At 34.7% G+C, this 22,639-nt stretch overlaps 1 protein-coding gene across 1 annotated transcript in view; it reads right to left on the bottom strand.

The window, feature by feature from the left end:
• Positions 1 to 22,639, bottom strand: part of LOC145261081 (large ribosomal subunit protein mL44-like) — a 125,672-nt gene that overhangs the window by 66,376 nt on the left and 36,657 nt on the right. Inside the window, exons 6-7 of the mRNA XM_080119261.1 lie at positions 20,628 to 20,712; positions 17,149 to 17,220 (exon numbers count right to left, since the gene is read on the bottom strand). Of these exons, the coding sequence (XP_079975387.1) occupies positions 17,149 to 17,220; positions 20,628 to 20,712 (157 nt within the window). The remainder of the gene's footprint in view (positions 1 to 17,148; positions 17,221 to 20,627; positions 20,713 to 22,639) is intronic.

The raw sequence follows: 22,639 nt of genomic DNA, 5'->3' as shown, positions 1-22,639 counted from the left end.
TTCCATAGTTGTTTTTCGTCTCACCAACGTTTGGCTAACTAATCCTCTGGCCTGCTTTGGGTAGGATTGAAGCCGCTATCTTCAGACGATTCTCACCTGGAACCGTAAGATTCAACGTCTCTGTCTACTGCGCCACGGGCTTCGAAGGGCGATCAAGGTTGGATTTTTTGGGTCTTATAAATCCATGTTTATATCTGATCTTCTATTGTCGGATCCGTACCGAATGGTGTATGTACAGGGTGACCCAAAAAAAAAAAAAAAAGGGGGTCCCAACTCCAATTAGGCCTCATTTCTTAGTGTTTTGTCCGAATTAAGTTTCATACTTTGGTCATAACTAGTTTATTATATTGAAAATATCACATCAAAATACTAGGGTCTTTGGCTTTTTTTCTCCGCTCTACAGCATATGGCCTCCATTTAGCTTTTGTTTTTTTTTTGGGGTCACCCTGTATTATTTAATTAATTGGAATGTTTATTGAGATAAGTAATTTGTATTATTTATTCATTTATTTATTGCGGACTATTATCTTCATCTTTTTTTAGTTGTTGATTCGCGACGTTTCGGCCAACTATTATCTGTGGCTTTCGTCGGGTGGAAACGTAAAAAAACGTGATGAGACGAAAAACAACTATGGAAGGCAGTAATTGCTGAGAATACAGTTAGGAGATTCAGAGTTTCTATCCCGCCGCGGTTATCACTTGACAAAGGCCAAAGGAATAGTTGGCTGAAACGTCATGAAACAACAACAAAATGAGGATAATAGTTTGCAATAAATAATTAAAAATTTTTATTTTAAATATGACTTAGGTGCCATTAACTAGAATCGAAACCAAAACATATAGTTCTCCTGCCTGATTCATTATTACCTGTATTATATCCTTACACATAGAAAAACGTTAAAATTAACCTTGTAAAATGTATAAATCTATAATCCATGCATGTACTTAAAATCGACTTATGCCTGCCAAGTTCCAATTTTTTTTCAATTTTGACCCCTTAACAGCTATTTTTACCAGCTAGAAAACCAAATCGAATTTGTTCCATAAGTCCAAAGCTCCTATATATCAAGTTTCAAGTTTGTAGATGAAAAATTGACAGAGGAGTTTGTTATACACAGTTCTTCACACAGACAGACAGATAGACAAGGTCACTTTTATATATTAGATTGACAAGAAGGTTCTTGCGGAATTTTTAATTTGGATTGTTATAATACCTTTACTTTATATATCATTTTTAAAAATCGTTTAAATTACAATCATTTTAAAACAATTATGTCTTCTTTTCAGAACGTTGAATACAAGATGGAAAAAAGCAAATATGCACAATTTCTTATTTCAATTCAAGCTAGGCCGAAAAGCTGCTGAAACAGCTCGTAATATCAACAAAGTGTTTGGCCCAGGAAGCATTACTGAACGCACAGCACAATGGTGGTTTAAGAAATTTTGTGGCAGTGACAATGATGAACATAGTGGTCGGTTATCGGATTGACAATAATAAATTAAGAGCCTTAGTCAAAACCAATCGAGGCACAACTATTCGAGAACTTGCTTCTGAATTAGACGTAACATATACAACGATTTCTGACCACTTAAGAGAGATTGAAAAACAAAAAAACTTGATAAATATATGGCTCACAAAATTGAAGGACAGCCAAAAGAAACGCCATTATGAAGTGTCAGCTTCGTGGTTAGACACCAATGAAGTTCCACGACACTTCCTGAAGCCAGAGTTGCACTAAAAGAAGATCATGCTGACTGCTTGGCGGCCCATTACAGTTTTTTGGAATCATTACGGCAAAGACGTACTGTCAACAAATGGATGAAATGCATCAGAAACTTCAACAACACCCAGCCTTTGTCAACAGAAAATGCCTAATTCTCCTCTTGTTGCTAAATCGATCCTACAGAAGTTGAATGAATTGGGCTACAAAACTTTGCCTCATCCACCATACTCTCCAGACCTCTCACCTACCAACTACCACTTTTTCAAGCATCTCAACAACTTTCTGCATAAGTAATGTTTTAAAAACTTAAGTGATATCAAAAGCACCTTCATCACCACCAGAACACAAGATTTTTACATTACTGGCATAAATAGACTTCGTTTTGCGTTGGCAAAAGTGTGTGGATTCTGATGACGCTTATTTCGATCAATAAATTTTTATTTGAGATGAGATACCTTCATCTGAATTTAAAAGTTAAAAACCGCAACTTCCTTGTCACATCTGATGCATAGATAGATATATGTTCATATATAAACTACCGTTTCATCTTGTAAAGTTATCTGTATGTAATGCCCTACTGCACTTACAAATGAGCAAGTCTTGTTTTCAAGTTTCTTATCTTGAAGTGGTGAAATATTTTACAGGGCATCAAGAATGTTTTCTCAAGCAGTAGGAACTCTTCAGTACCAGGAGATAGGAAAGTTGTAACTATTACATCAAGCAGTTTTCAATCTGAGATTTTGATACATAATCGTTCTAATGTTTGTTTAACAAGTGACACAGAAAATATTTGACTATTTTTATCTGCCACGTACAGATATAAATAGTACACTTTGTGTGTGTGAAAACAATTTTAGAAATGTAGAACTTCTACTACATAGGACCATTGCATTTGTGCTATATATATATAATTATAAAACTCAAATGACCTTGTAACGCACTGAAATATTAACGTTATTATTTCGAAATTATTATTTAACATGGGAAGAGTGGGGTTTAAAATAACTTAAACGTAATACAGAAATGAACGATGTAAAAAAAAAAAAAAAAACAATTTTAGAAATGTAGAACTTCTACTACATAGGACCATTGCATTTGTGCTATATATATATTGTCTTCCGTTTTCCTGCTTTCCGGCTGACTACAATATGGTTGTGTTCAAGTCTAAAGTAAATAAGTTCTTGATGAGCCGTTCCATATAAGTTATTAAATTTACCAAATTTTCATTACTAATGATTACTATATTGACCAATTTCTACTGTACACTCTTTAACCCTTATCCTTGAGTGGCCTCTGGGCCTTGATAATGTGGTGATGCCTTTGTAAAAAAAAAAAATATAATTATAAAACTCAAATGACCTTGTAACGCACTGAAATATTAACGTTATTATTTCGAAATTATTATTTAACATGGGAAGAGTGGGGTTTAAAATAACTTAAACGTAATACAGAAATGAACGATGTAAAAAAAAAAAAAAAAAGCAGACAGTATTAACAATTGTTTACTTGGATAATTTAAATGTGAAAAAAAACAAAAGAACAATTAGGACGCTGAAATATTGACGTTATTATTTCAAACTTATTATTTAACATGGGAAGGGTGGGGTTTAAAATAACTTAAATGTAATACAGAAATGAACGATGTAAAAAAAAAAAAAAAAAAAAAGCAAAAAAAAAGCAGATATATCAAAATTTGAATTTAACTATAGTAAGTATTATGGTATCTGTTCAGTGCACATTTACCTATAAGTATGGCCAACCACTTATAATTCAGTAACTGTAATTTTTTTTTTCAAAAATAATCAATTATAATAAACAGAACGACTCATAGAAATCTATCTGTATTCTTTTTTCATTTTAATATATTTTCATAGAAATGTTTCTGTTATGTCAAAAAAAAACTATTTTCTTTACGTCCATTCCATAGCTAATATAACAGTAGTATATATATATATATATATATATATATATATATATATATATATATATATATTGTGGAAGTTTTAAAGCAAGATTGTTGCGAAAAGTTTTTTACACATTTCTGAATTTGAATATTTTGCCACATTCTCACCAACGACAAATTTAATGACAGAATTTTATTGCAACTTGCCGCTCAATACAATTTAAAAATACATCAAATGGATGTAAAAATGCTTATTTAAATGCTTTGACTGACTGTGAGATTTATATTTAACCCTAAGCCTAATTCCGATGGATTTAAAATGAGAATAAAGACAAATTCCAAAAATAAATACAACAAAAGGAAAAGAAGAAAAAAAAATATTTTATTTATCTATTTGTTTTTATCAAATCAAACCAAACTGAGTCCGAAAAAACTTTTGAATATATCAAAAGGGGGGGGGGGGTAAATGTTTTTGATTTATAATAAGAGTATAATCTCAATGATTTTGATGATCTTATAACTTATGGTTAGGACAATCAACCAATGAGAAGCCTCCAACCTTATTAGAAAAATATTGAATTTTGGGTTCAATTAAGTTTGCTGTCAACCTCCATCTTGAAATGACTGAATCGTGACTGCATTGATTCTTTGCCGATTTACTACTGCCATCTTTGTTCAACATAATGTCTCAACACTTAACATATATATATATATATATACTAGCATTGCTCAAATGTAAAATACGCTTAAATATTTTGATTAATGCAGATTCTGTATTTATTATACTAACTCTACCCACTCGGGCATGCGTTGCTGTGCCTGAGTCTGGTTGACGCAAGTATTAGGTTGACTTGTATCTCAGAGAACAAACCCAAAAAACACACACACAGGAAAAAAACACACACACACGGAGAAAAAAAAAACACACACACACATGGGAAAAGAAACACACACACAGGGGGAAAAAGCACACACACAATAAAAAAACACTCACACACAGGGAAAAAAACACACACACAAAACACACATGCACACACAAAGAAACACAAATGCAAGCACACACTAAAAAACCCACACATGCATAAAAAATACACACGCACACACAAAAAACACAAGCACGCAAACAAACACACACACAAACTCCCGCAAACACGGAAAAAACAAATGCACACACACAAACAAATTCATGCACACACTTCGAAATTAGTAAAGAGTAGACAGTTTAAAAGCTTTAAAATCACCCAAAGAGATTTTGAAGTACATAAAATGTCCATAAATTTATGGTTATGATTAAATGTTAGAGTCAAGCATTATAATTAACTGTGTAAAGAAAAAACAAAGAAAATAGCATTGTTGAGTGTCTGGTAAGGAGAATCGAAGTAGGAAAAAAAATCAATGCTAACCATAAATGTTTTTGATTGTGTTTTTTAGGGTGGGTACTGGAAAGAATTCAAAGTAAATAAAAAACTAAAAAAAAAAACATAAACAAAAGAAAACGGAAAAATGAACGCCCCGTTCTAGCATTTTTCTTTTTGAAGGTTAAGGATATGTGTTGCATGGAGAGAAATGATATGATCGATGTGTAATGTGATTTTTAAAGACAGGCTTAGTTCTGATGACCTCAGAGGAAAATTAAATGTGGGCAGTATAGGGAGATGTGTGCTGAAGATGGCATGTCCATGTTGAAAGAATGGATGAGAGTTCATGGATTAGTTGATGTAGAACAGTTGAGGTAGCAGGTTCAGTTCACAGAGGAAAGTCAAGGAAAACATGGGAGGAAATGATGAAAATGGACCTGAGGGATAAAGACCTGGCCAGAGATAAGTTACTTTAGAAGTCTGTTTCTTAAAGCCATCCAACACATGCCAACATATAAAATGAATATTAAACTGAATATTGTGATGAAGGCCATTGATTAAACTCGGGATTTCAGTGTGACTTTCTTCCAACTGAACTATTGTATGTGTTAAGGATAGAGAGGAGCAGTATTAAAGGACAAAGAGAGAGAGAGGGAGAGAGGAACAGTATAAAAAGACAGAGAGAAAGATAGTGGCAGTATAAAAAAAAGAGAGAGAGAGAGGAGCAGTATAAAAAGGAGAAAGAAGGAGTGGCAATATAAAAGGAGAGAGAGAGAGAGAGGAGCAGTATAAAAGGATAGAGAGAGAAAAGAGCAAGATAAAATCACAGATAGAGAAGAAATATAATTTATGCTGGCTTAATGTTAACAAGTTGATTTTTCTTTTTAGATAATTGTTATTTTTTTCAACTTGCATGAAAAGAGCTATGTAAAAGATGCTTAAAACCGTTTGAATTATGCAAATGCCGTCAGTAATTCCAAAGTTATGCGAATTTTAAGTGCCAAAGTTTAGGCTTTTCCATGGACATTTTTCTTTAGAAAAAGTGGGCTAACTTACGGACCTCAACATTTCAAGAAATTCAGTAATTTCGCCACCATTTATTTATTTCTCAAGCTATTCTCATGAAACTTGGCACCCTTATGTAAAATTGTGTGCTATTTCTGGTTATGCAGTCAAATCTGATGTATCTCTTTATCATAAGCCATGAATTATAAATTAAGATGTACAAATTTCAATTTTTTTTTAAACTGGCGCATTGTATCATACAGTGGGTGTCTATTCATGAACAAAACTAAGTATTATACTGGTATTTAAATATAGCTTTATTGAAAGTAGGTATTTACCTGCCTCCCCACCAAAAGAGAGCTTAATCTGGGGTATAACCATTGAATGCCTAAAGAGCATTCATGGCCGATATTTACTACTCCCCCTCAAAGAAAAGAAAAAAAAAAATTGAGTAGATATGAATTAATCTCAGAAATAAATCAAAGAAAATTTTTCATATAGATTTTGGATTTCTGTAAAAGATGGAAATTCCCATAGTCGACCAGAACTCATGCATTTTAGGACCAGTCCAATTTTCAATTTTGTAAATCCTCTCTATCTGGTCTAAAATATACCCCTACTTTCTGAGATGCAACCATAAATCATACTCTACATAAATCCTCGATGTAACTTTCACAGTACCAGGATACCATGAATCCTGATAAGCAACAACTATATATTCACCAGTTGATGGTAATTTTTGTAATTTCTATTGTTGTTTTACTGAAAATTCAACTATGCAAACAAAGAAATAAAATGGTAATTTTTTACCTTGTTCCCACCTTAACATTTAAAATGATTACTTCTATAGGTTTTAGGGTATGCTGAAAACGAATATCACATTTACATTTTCTTCAAGTAAGTAGTTTTCTGGATCTTAAGCAATGTCATTTCTTATGCTATCGTTGGTGGCCATCTTGGTACACACGAGCGCGCAAAGGTAACCCCAAGAAACTATGTGCAAATGCGCGTACCAAGATGGCCACCAGCAATAACATAAGAAATGACATTATTTAATAACCGAAAAACTACTTACTTGCGAAAAATTTAAATGCAATATTCGTTTTCAGCATAAATTGTTAATGCATGTGAAAAGTTAATTTGATATATTTTTTGGAGAAAATTGTTGATATTTTTTAACAAATATTATTGAAAAAAAAAAAAAAATTAATTTGAATGTATAAATGTATTGTAAATTTTGTCATCAGAAATTCAAGCCATAATTAAGTAGGCATAAATTAAAATGAAAAACACATAAAAAAAAATGAAACGATGATTTAAATGAATGGTTGGCCTAGAATAATTTAGAATTTTAGAGAGGGAACAAGAGAACAGTACGTAAACGGGTATTTTTGAGAGGTTTTCGCATGTGATAGAATTTTTTTTTTTGTTTTTTTTTTTTGTCCATAACTTTTTTCGCAAGAAAGTTAGAACACCAGAGTTGATTGGTTAAATAAAGAATTTCATGGAACACAATTATTTACGACGCGGAAGATTTGTGTAAGTCCACAACTCCATCCTTGTTGCAGACTAGTTGACCAAAATGGGCCTCAAGACATTTCTTCACCCTCCCTGTAGTGCAGACCTTGCTCCCTGTTTTGGTTATTCCCTAAGCTCAAGGAAAACCTTAGAGACTGTCATTATGATACACTTGGAGATGAAAGAGGCTGCGGTGAAGGTCATTTTTTTATTTTTTATTCAATTTAACTGAAGTAAGGGGCTACTATCGGGGACATAAGTTGGAGGGATACTATGTAGGGAGTTTAGCAGCAAGATGTTTGTTCACATTACATTTAAACTTCTGCATGTCAGTACAGTTGGGAAAGCAGAATCCCGGAAGGGAGTTCCAAAGTCTAGCAGTTCTGAGGAAGAAACTATTGGAGTAGAAGGCTTTCTTACACCTAGGGATCTCTACTATGAAGGGATGGGATTTAGCTGCTTGTTGGGTTTGTCGGGGGTATTCACATCGAGAGGGTACAAGTGCTTGTAGCTTGTCAGAGTAAGTAGCGTTAAAGTACTTGTAGAACAGGCAGAGAGATGCAACATTTCGTCGATGGGACAGAGGCTGAAGCCTAGATGACAGTTCAGGACCTATCAGGCTGGCGACTCTCGACAGAGGCAACGGATTTTCGCGAGACTGGCATCGTTTTGAAGCTTGACCCTTCAGATGACAAATATCAAAAAATTGGCCAAAAACATTAATTCCTTCACCCTCAACTGGGCACTTTTCTACAGAGAGGGATAGCTTTTTTTCACCAATATTTTCAAAAGTCATCCCCTCTTTTCGATTGTCTAGCCTTATTTAAACCTACGTCACTTCTAGTTTGGCGATGGGTGCAACAGCAAAGATGTCACAACTTTTTTTTTTCACTTTCTTTTCCTCCTTCGCAGTACTACAACTTTTTTTTTTTGCTTAACACACACTTACAAACACCCGGGCAATGCCGGGCATCCAGGCTAGTCTTCTAATATATAAAATGCAAAATGGGTGTGCGCATTTGTATATGTCCACGAAGGGCTTTTTGTGTCAGGCTTTTCACGTCGATTAGGTTCCGGGAGAAGTTTTCTTATACTTCCTAGATCATAATATTTCAGATTCGCAAATGGATATAGTCTCTATCTTTTTTTTTTAGTTGAGTTTCAAAAAAATCCCCTCCCTCGTATCATGTCGGCTGTTTATCTTTTTCATATAAATAAAGCGAAACTATCTGAACACCAACTCCTGGCCTTCGCCCGGGTAGTATCTCTTCTGTAATTGGTCCTTATTTATTTGGATACTGCCAGAGTGGCCCCCTTTTTTGACGTAGCTGCTTTTCCCCCCACATTAAAAACGATCCAGTGAGAGGTTTAAAAGCAGCACGATTTCCGCAAGTCATCTTTTTGATTGACTACATTAAATTTGAACGCTTTACACTTCCGGTCGCGTCATGGCGTAATTGGCAAGACGTCAGGTTTTCTTTCACTTTCTTTTCCACCTTTGTGGCGTGGGTTTAAGCCTGCCTACTACCACTTTTTTCTTTTTTTTACACCTCAAACACCCGGGCAACGCCAGGCACCCAGGCTAATCTAATCTAAGACTGAATTTTATTACTAACTCCATACTTTTGTGCAATTCGAGATATTTTTTGTTTACTTTTTTTTTTTTTTCAGTCTTGGTTGTTCAAACATTGGTTGAACTTTAAACGCCCCTCCCTCAAAATATGTTGAAGATATAGAAAAATATACTCAAATACCACGCATTGTGTACATGCATCATCGAATCACTTAGCAACCATGATTATTTTTTGTTAACCTAACAAGTTTGGCTATGAAAATTATCATGAAATGGACAACACCTGAACATTTTTTTAAAACAGTGAAATGTGAATTTCATCATCATGGGTTAACAGATGATGATGATGATGGCAACTCAAAAGTTCACTTGTTTTTTTTCCTCTTTTCAACTTCAAGACTTGGTTGTGTACTTATTTAGAATTACATTGATTAAAAAAAAAAAAAATACAGAAAAATTTTTATGATGAATGTATTCATTACAGAATGAAGATTTCATATTCCAAAAATCACATAAATTGATCAAGAAAACTTATGATTTTTAGCAATTTTAATACTGAATTATATCAATTATAAAGCTGATTTTGATCTTGATAGTTCAAATTGAGTTGTCTCCCTTTTATTTATTCAACATGGCCGATCAAAACCAGACATCTCATTATATAAATCTCACGTGTCTGTTTAAATGTATGTATGTTTGTATGTCTGCCTAAAACTTTCGACAGAGGCGATGGATTTTCACGAGATCATTATCGTTTTGAAGCTCGACCCTTCGGACGACAAATGTCGAAAAAATTGGCTGAAAACATTAATTCCTTCATCCTCAACTGGGCACTTTTTTTTGCCGATATTTTCGAAAGTCATCTCCTTTTTTTTGATTGATTAACCTTAATTTAAACCTTCGCCACTTCTGGTTTGGCGTAAAGACGTCACTTTTTTTTTCATCTTACTTTCCTCCTTCGTGGTACAGGTTCGAGCCTGCTTACGTACCACCACTTTTTTCCTTACTACGCCTCCACACACCCGGGCAACGCTGCTAGTAAAATGTGATTTTCTCACTTAAAAAACAAACACTACTTAATTTACGTGATTTTTAGAATATGACATCTTCATTCCGTGACGAGTACATACGTCATAATGATTTTGCGGCATTTTTGTTAACTACTCACCGAAAACTATGGCCTTCGTCTCAGAACTTATGCAGATTAACTACCCATTGGAAACTCTTTTAAAATTAAACATGGTTTTCAATTCCAAAGGTTATGGATTCGGCAGAAGAATTTACTTTGATAGTTCAGAATCAAAATTCAAATTATGGCAGGAAAAATGTTTTGAGTTATTTATGAATTCAAAAACTACACAAAGTCACACAGACACACGTAAAAATTGAAACGACTCTGAATTTATTGAAAAGAACGTAACTATTTTTGCAGATCTTTATCTCTGATAATGCGAGAAGCCTTGGATGATGGCTGCAAACATTAAGAGAGCATTATTTATCGAAAGAAAAACCCAAAGATTATCTCTTTAAGTAGAGAGCTGACATCTCTAAAACATATGGAAGCCGAGATGATTATAGACTCTTTTATAAGGGGCAAAACAACAGCAAATTTATTAAAAATGTCTGGCAAAGTTATTACCAACAGTCTGTTGATCTCCATGGTTCTTAAAGGGTTGCTGAGTGACTTTAAGTGGTTTACAATCGTGATAACTCGGAAAGAAAAACTCATTTAAAAAAAAAAAAAAAAAAGGGCTTCTTCAATCTTTGACAGACTATGGATACCCATGGAGGGGTGCTTGTGCGTGAAATTTTTGTGATAGGAGGTGCGCAATCTCCAACCACACCTCTCTTTAGTCGCCATTGTTAAATATCAGTGGCAAGTGAAGTTTATGTACAGGATGACTGGAAACAAATGCCGAGATAAGCAGAGAGCTCCTAACAGTGCCTAGAATTTCCAAACGGTCACCCATCTAGTATTAACCAGTCAATTCAAAGTAGCACTAAGTTACAAGGAAACTGAAAAAATGATAAAGGAAAAAAAGGAATCTACAAGTATCATGAAATTCAAAAATGCCAACCAGAAACCAACAAAATCAAATATCTTTACTCTGAATAAAAACCACAACTTTTCCAAAAACAAATTTTCTCCTAAGAAAAAATGAACATTAATCGTGGGTGACCCAATGACAAAAGTTTCCAATGTAGATACAAAATTTTTAAAGGGGACTCCATTAAAAATGTGGAGAGCTCCGTTAGTAAACATATTTTTATTTTCATGTACGCTTGATCCTTCAACAGTCACAACTTTGTCAATTGTAGGGCAACAACGCATGTAATTATGAAAAAATCAGATTTTATCAATTTTGATCCCAGCTTTAACCCTCAGAGTCAATTTGTTGAGTTAGCCGATGGCAGTCGAGTAAACGATATCGTTTTGAAGAGAGGTGATGCTAAAATCTACCTAAGAAATAATAAAGGTGAACTTTGTTTCTGTTTTCTGGAAAATGCTCTTCTAATTCTAAAGTTTAAGCAAAATATATTTTCCATTAAATAAGGTGAAAATATAAACTTTATCCCAAATAAGTCAAAATTGGTGTACCCAAATAGTTGATGTTAGAGAAAATGTAAGATTATATACTTTTTAATGATTATTAAATAAAAAAGAATGATTGGAAAAACGTATTATAAAAAGGAGAGATATAAGTGTGAGAGAAAAAAAGTGAAGGAACAAGTTTGCCGTGTCACCACTTCCGGTAGCAGTCACACCAGAAGTTAGGAAGTATGTCAGCTAACAATAACCAGTTAAGCAATATTCAGGCTGACCAGTACCAGGTGGGTGACAATTTAAGAATACTAGGCACTGTATATTCTATCCTTTAACCAGGATATACATACAGTAGGGGACTAGATGTGAATTTGATATTCCCTAGAAACTTTTTTAGGGGTGAATTGTACCATGCATAACTTATTTATGTGTACACAAAAATGCAATAACGAGAAGATCCATTTTTTGAAACTCCATGGAATAAAAATTTTTTTTAAGCTTTCGTATTTCTCATCAAATAATAAATTGTAATTTTTAATTTACAAAGTTTGTATTGAATTCCTTATATGTATGCTCCATCTCCATTATTGAGCTTTCTCACCCGGTTAGGATTGTCAGATAAATATTAATATTTATACTTGCTATAAGTTTACTATATATATATATAAATATATATATATATATATATATATATATATATATATAGTAAGTTATAAATTGTATAACTTACTAACTAGCTCTACCTACGTATTGAGCACTTTTGAAGTCAATACTTAAAGTTGACGCATAAATCTATACTTTCGTATATAAATTTTATGTGAGTAAATGAAGTAGTTATATATATATATATATATATATATATATATATATATATATATATATATATATATATATATATTCAAGCACGTTAGATTGAATATGACAGAGTTATTCTTTTTTTTTCTGATTTTTCTGGACATCTTTTCCATTCGCAGAGTGGCCTTTTTTATTTCAGCTGGCATGTGTATAAAATAGCGCCCAAAAGTTGTTATTCAGCCATATTCTTCTCAAGCACTTTCTATCGGTGCAGTGCATCCGATTGTCGTTGTTGTCATTTTCTTTTGGTCTGAAGGTTGGTGTATCAAGGCAAGCGGAAACTCATGGGTAAGGGTTAAAGAGATCGTCAGTTGGATTATAATCGCCTCTCTTCCCCTTTTAAAGCATTAAAAGATGATAATAGAATATACAAATTAGTATAGTATGTCAGCGGTCAGATTGTGTAATATATTGAACGATTATAAAATAATGTAACCAATTTTTAATCATTGATATTATAAGTTTGGAAAGTTTTCAAATGTCTTTTAATCATTTAAACGACCATTTTCAGTCCTTATCTATATGATCTTGACATAATCATTATACCACTATTAAAACTTATATCCTGTATTTTTTCTTAGGGGGAGAACGGACGCCCTGGACCCCCTGGAGTCCGAGGTCAAAGAGTAAGTAGAACATGGAGACATATACTGCGTGCGCACGTACACACACACACACATATATATATATATATATATATATATATATATATATATATATATATTATTTTTAAAATATAATTATCCACTGACACGTGTTTCGTCGTCCACGACTCATCAGAAAAAAATAATCATTAAAAATAAGTTACATGTCGCTCCTCATTAAAAGGGGGTTCCAGATTGGTCAATGGGAAAATTATTCCCAACAAGCATTTAGGTAAAAATCCACTTTCTTGAATTCATTCAAGAAAGTTTCGCTAACAAAAACAAATAAAAACATCTATATATATATATATATATATATATATATATATACACACACACAAAAGACATTCCAAAAGTAATGTCTCCTATTTATTTTTTCTGCCCAAAATGGATCAGAAGGGATTGCAAATTGCATTGTTATGACGGCTGAACTTATGCATTCATGGCAACAAAGTTTCATCTCTCCGTTGCGGATATTGACACTGTGAGACTCAAAGAAAGCAGCGCATCATAGATGTGCGTCAGAAGCAGAGATGCATCACTGAATTGATGAACATTCACCGGCGCCTGTTGAACATTTAAAAAGCCGATGCAGTTGATGTTAACACAGTTAGGAGATAGGTTTGTCGCTCTCAGAATAACGACAGAGATTTGAGTGACAAAGCACGCTCCAGAGTTTTACAACTGAAGCATCAAGGCTACTTGTTCATCGCTGGCAAAAAAAAAAAAAAATCACTAATTTTAATGTTACCACTTCCATCTTTGTAACTCTTTAATGTTTTAGTTTTTAAGTAAAAACCAATAGAAGGCCTTACTTTTGGAATGACTATCATATATATATATATATATATATATAGAAAATAAAAAGGTACAAACCGTATTATGTGTTCATCAACGTTTCGTCTTTATTTCGAGACTTCCTCTGGATGAATGAGATTAAGAAACCAAAAAATATACCAGTACAAAATATTTGAAAATGTTTCACGTGCACAGTGTGACGCAGTTCTATTTCAGAGAAACGGAAAAATGATGTTGGAAATTCAAAAAAGGAGGGGAAGGGATGGCGCTGTTAAAGAAAAGGAAATTTAACAGCGCCAGCCCTTCCCCTCCTTTTTTGAATTTCCAACATCATTTTTCCGTTTCTCTGAAATAGAACTGCGTCACACTGTGCACGTGAAACATTTTCAAATATTTTGTACTGGTATATTTTTTGGTTTCTTAATCTCATTCATCCAGAGGAAGTCTCGAAATAAAGACGAAACGTTGATGAACACAAATTACGGTTTGTTCCTTTTTATTTTCTCTATTTTGTCGGAATACTATTTCCATTATTTTCATCATATATATATATATATATATATATATATATAAGAGCAAAGAGTTTTTATCAAGCTTTTACATCTGGTTGAGATTACTTTATAAATATTAATTCTTTAATATTTATAATATACTTTACCATCTTGGATCATTTTGGTAAATTTAATTGTAATTTTTATTATATATATATATATATATATATATATATATATATATATATATATATATACTAGCAGTCTCCCTGGTATTGCCCGGTCATAAAATATGTTATTTTATTAAGGCAGATTTCATATTATATTATATTGAACCCAGTATTTAGATTCTTCGGACTACTGTCTTCAGTGTCATTTTGTCAACATTTTGGTCTGACTTTCTTCATGTGTACCTTGTCGAACTCAGAAATTTGGATGGAATTTTGAACAGAAACCTGTATCTACTTAATGGGGGTAGTATGCTCTCGTTCCGTCAGCCATGACTGGATAGGGATCCTAAGTAATTCACAATTGTATTTTTCGGTCGCCCACACTGAGAACTGAACCTTCAACCTTCAGGAGAATATCACTTTTACAATTGATTTTTCCAAGTACTCTAACCACTGCACCATAGCTCCTTGTGGACAGCTTTAGTACGAAAATGGCACTCAAGATGAGAACAGTAGTCCAAAGAATCCAAATAACATGAATAACCAATCATCATCTCAAAAAATCAGAAACATTTTCTCAACTACATTGTTGTGAATTGGAAGTAGTGTGGTATTATGTTCACTAAGAATCAGTATATGTTTGTTACAATACCATTTTCCCAAGTACGTCTAAAGATGGAGTACTGCTGCCACATCTGGGCAGGAGCTGCTAAAAACAACCTATCCTGCCTTGACAGAGTACAAAATAGACTTCGTGGCTTAGTGTGGGATGCCCTTTTCTCTTCCCTGCAACCTCTTTCCCACAGAAGAGACGTAACGAGCCTGTCTTTGTTCTATCGTTATTTCCATGGCAAGTGCTCGTCTGAGCTCCATTCTCTGGTCCCCCCTCGCCAATCTTTTTCAAAAAACACCCGACTAGCTGAAACCACCGTCAATAATTTTCACCACTCCCTATCTGTGCCTAAATCAAAACGTAGATTCCATGAACAAAGCTTCTTTCTAAGAACTGCACGCCTGTGGAACTCTGTTCCGCTTGCCTGTTTCCCTCCCGACTTCAACCTGGATGTCTTCAAGTCCAACACAAATAAATTCCTGATGAACCGCCCCCCCCCTAAGTAATGACACCCTATCAATTCTCCAATACTATTGCTACACTATCCCATTGATTACTGTACACACAATAACCCTTATCCCCGAGTGGCCATTGGGCCTTGATAAGTGGTGAACTCCATGTAAAAAAAAAAATACCATTTTCCCAGACATAACCTCCTCCTTTTTTGTATTTGTTACAATACTATCCTCTCAGACATTACCTAGGTTTCAACCCCTATCCCATCGCTGCAATGTTGCATTTCTGTGCCTGTTTTACAAGTATTTTAATGGAATGTGTTCTGATGAACTCGTTGCACTTGTGCTCCCTCCACATAACCTGCTTAGCAACAAAATCACACCCCTTCACTGTTGAGGTGCACAAATGCCAGAACGCTTTCTACTCTAATATCTTCTTCCCTTGAATGGATAGACTTTGGAATTCCCTTCCTGCTACCTGTTTCCCAAACTGTACTGATATGCAGAAGTTCAACTGCAACCTAAACTAATCTTAATCTTTCTTAGGCATGGTCCTAATTAGTAGCCCCTTACATCCAAGTAGCAATATGCCTTGTTTGAAGATGAATAAAAAATTTTTTTTAAAAATTACCTTTTTTTTGTCATGTGGGATGGGAAGGGGTAGTATTTGTTATGTGGTAATGATACCATTCTCCCGTGTATCACCCCCTCCCAAAGGTGCAAAAAGTGTATTATTAGTGATGGAACAATTTCAATATTTTTCCCCGATTACGATACGATGACCAATTCTGTTCTAAATTCCTGATTCCGATACGATAACCAATTCTGTTCTAAATTCCTGATTCCGATACAATTACCAATTCTGATTCTTTTAAAATCTCTAAATGTTTAGTTATAGATTTAAAAAAAAAATTTTTTTAGTGTATTAGATTGGTGCAAAAATGATGTTGTTTTTTAACGTTCAACATATATATAAAAAAAACACATTATTTTTGCACCAACCTAATATGTGCATCACAAACGTAAAAATACATTGAGGTGAGGATATTGATCCATAGATTTTAGTATTATCAATAAATATTAGTAATTTTATTATTAGTACCAGCAATAGAAAATTAAGTTTTAAACAAAAACAATAAAAAATAAAATTAAAAGAATCCTTTTTGGCATCGGAAAATAGACACAAATTTTTCTAATCCTGATACTCCACAAAGTTCCAGTTATTCCAGAACCCAAATTCTGATCTCATTTAATTGTCCCAACACTATGTAGTATGTGTTGGTTTGTCATGATGTCATCCATATCCTTTTCGGATGGTGGTGGGGGGTGGGGGAATATAGTGCTTGTTGCTTGTTCTGTGATCAGGATTCCTTTTTCTCAGGGATTACTATCTCCTTTTTTTAAGGGGGGGGGGGGGGGGGTAGTAATATATTAGCGATCATACACATCACATGTTTTTGTTAACATTATATAACAAGAAGAAAAGTGATTCTTACTTGGTCTTTGGCTAATCCACCAATCACGGCCAAGAATGTGGAAGCAAGAGTGTCTTGAGCAACTGGAAATTCCTGAAATTCAAACCAAAATTTTATGCTAAGTTAAAATCACGCCCAAAAGAACACGAATGGCAACTTTTTAATAACATTCTCATATTTCACATTGTACGTTTAACAATAACACAATGGATGAAATTACTGTTTTATATTAAAATTTAAAACAAAGAAAGAGAAAAAAAAATGTTTAAATTGAGATTTCCATATTTTACAGCATATGAGAGATGCCATGAATTAAGAAAATATTCTGATCTTTTTTTAAAAAATTTTTTTTTAATTTCATTTTCAACCCAAACAAGGCACAGTGCCACTTTGATTTAGGATACTATGTAGGGTTCGATGGTTGTTTTTGTTTTACGGCATATCAACCTTTTTCAGGTTATTTAATTCCGAATCTAGTTATTTTGAGGAACGATTTTTAATGGAGTATTTTTTTTTTTTTTAAGTCAGATTCTATTTAACCCATAGTTGGGACCCTAACAGGTACTACCACTCCGGGTCAGAGTGGACCTGGGAGCAATGGCAATTAAAGGGTGGTTTCACGCTCCCCAAGACCCGCAAGGTGGGGCTTCACCATCGGATATAGTTTTAGGTCATATCCAGGACCACTATGTAGGGAGTTGAGCAGCAAGATGTCTGTTCACATTACACTTGAACTTCTGCATGTCAGTACAGTTGGGAAAACAGGAACATAGAAGGGAGTTCCAAAGTCTAGCAGTTCTGGGGAAGAAACTATTGTAGTAGAAGGCTTTCTTACATCTAAGGATTTCTACTGTGTAGGGGTGGGATTTTGCTGCTTGTCGGGTTTGTCGGAGATATTTACGTCGAGAGGGTATAAGGGCTTGTAGTTTGTCAGAGCATCCACCATTAAAATACTTGGAGAACAAGCAGAGGGATGCAATATTTCGTCGCTGGGACAGAAACTGAAGCCTAGTTCAGGACATATCAGGTTGGCGACTCTCTTTTGAATCTTACCCAAGAGTTAGAGCTTAGTAGCAGATCTCCTGTACGTCATGAGCAAGTTGCTGGAATCTGTGTTAAATACAGAAGTAATCAACCATCTCAGCAAAAATAACCTTCTTAGTGACACGCAATATAGTTTCCGTTCTGCTAGATCTACAGCAGATGTGCTTACAGTTATATCTCATAGGATTAGTGAATCTCTCGACGGAGGCAACCTTTCTAGGGCAATTGCTCTTGACATATCTAAGGACTTTGATAGGGTATGGTATAAAGGTTTACTTCACAAGATCTCCAGCTACGGTATCGCTGGAAATATCTTCTCAATTAAATCATTTCTCTCTGATAAGTTCATAAGAGTAGTGGTTGATGGGCAGAAATCAGAAGCTCACAGTATTAATGCTGGAGTCCCTCAGGGGTTCATCCTGGGCCGAACTCTCTTCCTGATCTACATTAATGATCTTCCAAATCACATCCTTACATCATTCGTAGACATTTATGCTGATGACACTACTATCTATGGTAGCACATCTAAGACTAAACGACCAAGTTCTCTCCGATTCTCTCTCCTCTGATCTTGAGCATGTGGTACAATGGGGAAAGAGATGGCTTGTTACTTTTAATGCATCTAAAACCAAGCTTTTATCTTTACATCATCAACGCTCTGATCCTCATCTGGCATCAATTGAAATGAATGGCTCTCGTCTTGGGGAGGCCTCATGTTTTGACAAGCTTCTGGGCTTGACCTTTACTCCTGATCTTAAATGGAACACATACATTAAATCCGTTGCCAAGGCCACTGGAAAAATGGTGGGATCCTTCTATCGTTCCAGTAGATATCCCACTTCTGATGCAATTCTCTATCTATATAAGAGCCAGGTACGTTCAAGGATGGAGTACTGTTGCCACATCTGGGCAGGAGCTGCTAGAAACACCTTATCCTGCCTTGACAGAGTTCAAAATAGCCTCATAGGAGATGTCCTTTTCTCTTCCCTGCAACCTCTTTCTCACAGAAGAGATGTTGCGAGTTTGTCTCTGCTTTATCGTTATTTTCATGGTAAGTGCTCGATTGAGCTCCAATCTATGGTCCCCCCTCGCCAAACTTTCACAAGAAACACTCGTCTAGCAGAAAACACTATCAATAATTTCCCCCACTCTTTATCTGTGTCTAAACCTAAACATAGATTCCATGAAAAAAATTTCTTTCTTAGAACTGCACACCTGTGGAACTCTCTTCTGTTTTCCTGCTTTCCAGCTGACTACAATATGATTGTCTTCAAGTCCAATGTAAACAAGTTTTTGATGAGCCGTTCTACTTAAGTTAACAAATTTACCGAATTTCCATTACTAACGATTACTATGTTGCCCAACTGTCTACTGTACACTCTTTAACCCTTATCCTCGAGTGGCCTCTTGGCCTTGATAAGCGGGGATGCCTATGTAAGAAAAAAAAAATCTCTGCTGGTTAGTAATGATAGAAGTTTCCAATCAACTGCTCCCACCGAAAGAGATCCTTCTAAACTGTGACAACATTTATTTTTTGTTCCAATCCAGTGTGCTCCTTTTTGGGGAGCTGAATTTTCTCAGTATTTAGAACCGACCTTGGGTCTAAGTTTGACCTCGTAGGGAGACAAGCAAATAGGAACCGTTAAAATTCAAACAGATTTTCCTAACATTTCTTTTCTAGTAGAAAATTGGACATATATTTTGAATGAAGCAACATTGCGATTAAAGAAATTGTCATTTTTGACCATCCACACTTCAATGTTTTCCAATGAGGAGGAGGAAGAGATGGAGGTGATAATAATAATAACTAGCAGACCTGTGAAAATTCCATAGTGGCATCTTTCATATGTAATATATTGCTGCTGGGCATTCTGTAGACATTCAGCGTTAATGGAGACCCCGTGATATTATTATATCCTTTTTGTTAAAACTGTAAAAGTATTTATCTAAGTAATCTGGTTAGTGTAGTGTCAGAATATATCTGATTATTACGGTTTATCTCCAATATTCTTATAGGAATCTGTAATATATTTCCATTGTATGGACGCCCGGCGTGAACAGAAACCCTCACAATATCATTATACCATCTTCAGACAGAACGGAATCCCAGCCAAAACACTAAGGTATACTTTAGTTTTATGTATGACCCAAAAGTGACATAATTTTTTTAAATTTAAATTACGTCTTCAGTGATCAGCAGATCCTATTTATTAAGGATAGAAGGTGATAACACACTACCAGCATTAAACTAGCGTATCTATATGCTAGTTTAATGTTTGTAGTATTTTATCACTTTCTATCCTCCTTTTTAATAAATAGGATCTCCAGATCGAATAATTTATAATCTGAAAATTATGACGCACATACATACGTACGTACATTAAAGGTACTATGATATTAATATATAGATAATAATAGGTGATAAAATGAAATAATAATAAAAAAAAACAACTTACAGCCGTAAGTATCAGATCTTTGATACCAATTTGTGAACCTGTGTATGCTAGGATATCTTCAGTTAGTAAAAAATCATGGACTGCACTGAAAAAAAAAAAAGAAACAAAAAATGAACAAATATCTTTAAAAATCACTGTTTCTTAGAACTTTTTATATACCACCTAGATTATAATATCTCTGATTTACGAAAGGAGGTTGTATGTGTCTTTTATTTGGACGACTTTTACACACTATTTTCGCAATATGTTTTACTCTTTGCATGTTTGTTTGGCTTTTCTGTATATAAGTGAAACTGAATCCGTAGTAAAATGAGCCTCCTGGCATTCGTGCCCGGTACGTCCAGAAAGCAATGAGGTTTAATCAATGTTGGCAAAACCCCTTATATCAGACAATTGCTATTCATTTGGACACTCCCCCTTTTATGGGGAGCTGGTTTTCCCCAACATCTTGGAAGAAACGCAGAAACTTTCCCCTCTGGCGTGATGTTTGACCTCATTAAATTTACGCACCTGTCACATAACTTTTTAATCGTTAAATTAGAACGATCTTCAGTTTCTGTCCCGTCGTGGCCGAGTGGTAAGATGTCAGGTTTTTTCACACTTTCTTTTCCACCTTCGCGTCGTATAAATAAAGCAAAACTAATCGAATGCAACCGCAGACTCCCGGCCTTTGAGCCGGGTAGTATCTGTTCTGTAATTGGTCCTTCACGACTGAGACAATTACTATTTATTTTGATGCTGCCAGAGTGCCCTCTTTTACCCCAACATTAAAAACAATGTTCTTATGGGGAAACAAATGGCAGAAAGCAGGAAGCTTAACTGGCTTCCGGACAGATTTAAAAAGCAATGTTCATTCTGCGCGTGCGTGATTCTTAAGTTAATTACCAACTCATTGATTTCGCTATCCGCTATGGCGTAATGGTTAGCGAGAAAGGCTAATCACACTACGTTTTCGAGTTCGATCCCACCTCTCTCTCTATCTTTTTTTTTCATTTTTTTTTATTTCGTTTTTGTGCCAATATCTTTCACCCAGGCAAAAGCTAATTACCAACTCTTTTTTCACATTCTTTTCCTCCTTCCTGGTACAGGTTCGAGCCTGCCTGCCTGCCTGCCTACTACCACTTTTTTTTTTGATCAACACACACCTCCAAACACCCGGGCAACGCCAGACCCCCCCCCCTCCGCTAGCCTTAATTAATGGATTTAACTTAATAACTTGATTTGAGCCCAAAACAATAAATGTTAAGGAATCATAATAGGGGTCAAAGTTTAAAAAAAATTGACCTCTAAAGTCTCTACCAAATTACTCAGACAATTTCTGGTCTAAACATTTGAAATTTTTCATAAAGGGTATTCAGAGATAGAGCAAGCTTTGTAATCGGTTTGGGTCAAAAATTTTTAGTTACCAATATATAAATGTATATATGTATGTATGTTTGTATGTCGGTCTAAAACTTTTGACAGAAGCGACGGATTTTACCAAGATCAGTATTGTTTTGAAGTTCGACCTTTCAGATGACAAATATCGAAAAATTGGCTAAAAACATTAATATCTTCACCTTCAACTGGACAGCTTTCTATAAGGGGGGGGGGAGCGCTTTTTCTCTGATTTTTTAAAGTCATCCTCTCCCTTGGATTGTCTAGCCTTAATTTAAACATAAGTCACTTCCAGTCTGACGGTGGTCGTAACAGCAAAGATGTCAGGTCCCCCCCCCCCCCGTTCTTTTCCTCCTTCGTAGTACGGGTTCGAGCCTGCCTTCCTACTACCACTTTTTTTTTTTTTTTTTTTTTTTTTGCCCAACAGACACATGCAAACACCCGGGCAACGCCGGGTTGAAATGCTAGTAATATAATAAATATAAAAAGTCCAAATTTCAAGATGTTGTTCATCTTACTTTCTTTTTTTTTTCAAGTATGTTGAAATGTTCAAAAAATTCAAAGATGGCATAATTAAAAGAAAACACAATTGAAACTTCAATTACAATTTTCAGATTTTGTTTTTTCATTAGCAC

The sequence above is a fragment of the Euprymna scolopes genome, chromosome 37, assembly GCF_053919585.1.
Source record: "Euprymna scolopes isolate OS-2025 chromosome 37, ASM5391958v1, whole genome shotgun sequence".
NCBI classification, from domain to species: Eukaryota; Metazoa; Mollusca; class Cephalopoda; order Sepiida; family Sepiolidae; genus Euprymna; species Euprymna scolopes.
The sequence above is the reverse complement of the archived record's forward strand: the minus strand, read 5'-3'. Positions and strand labels throughout refer to the sequence as shown.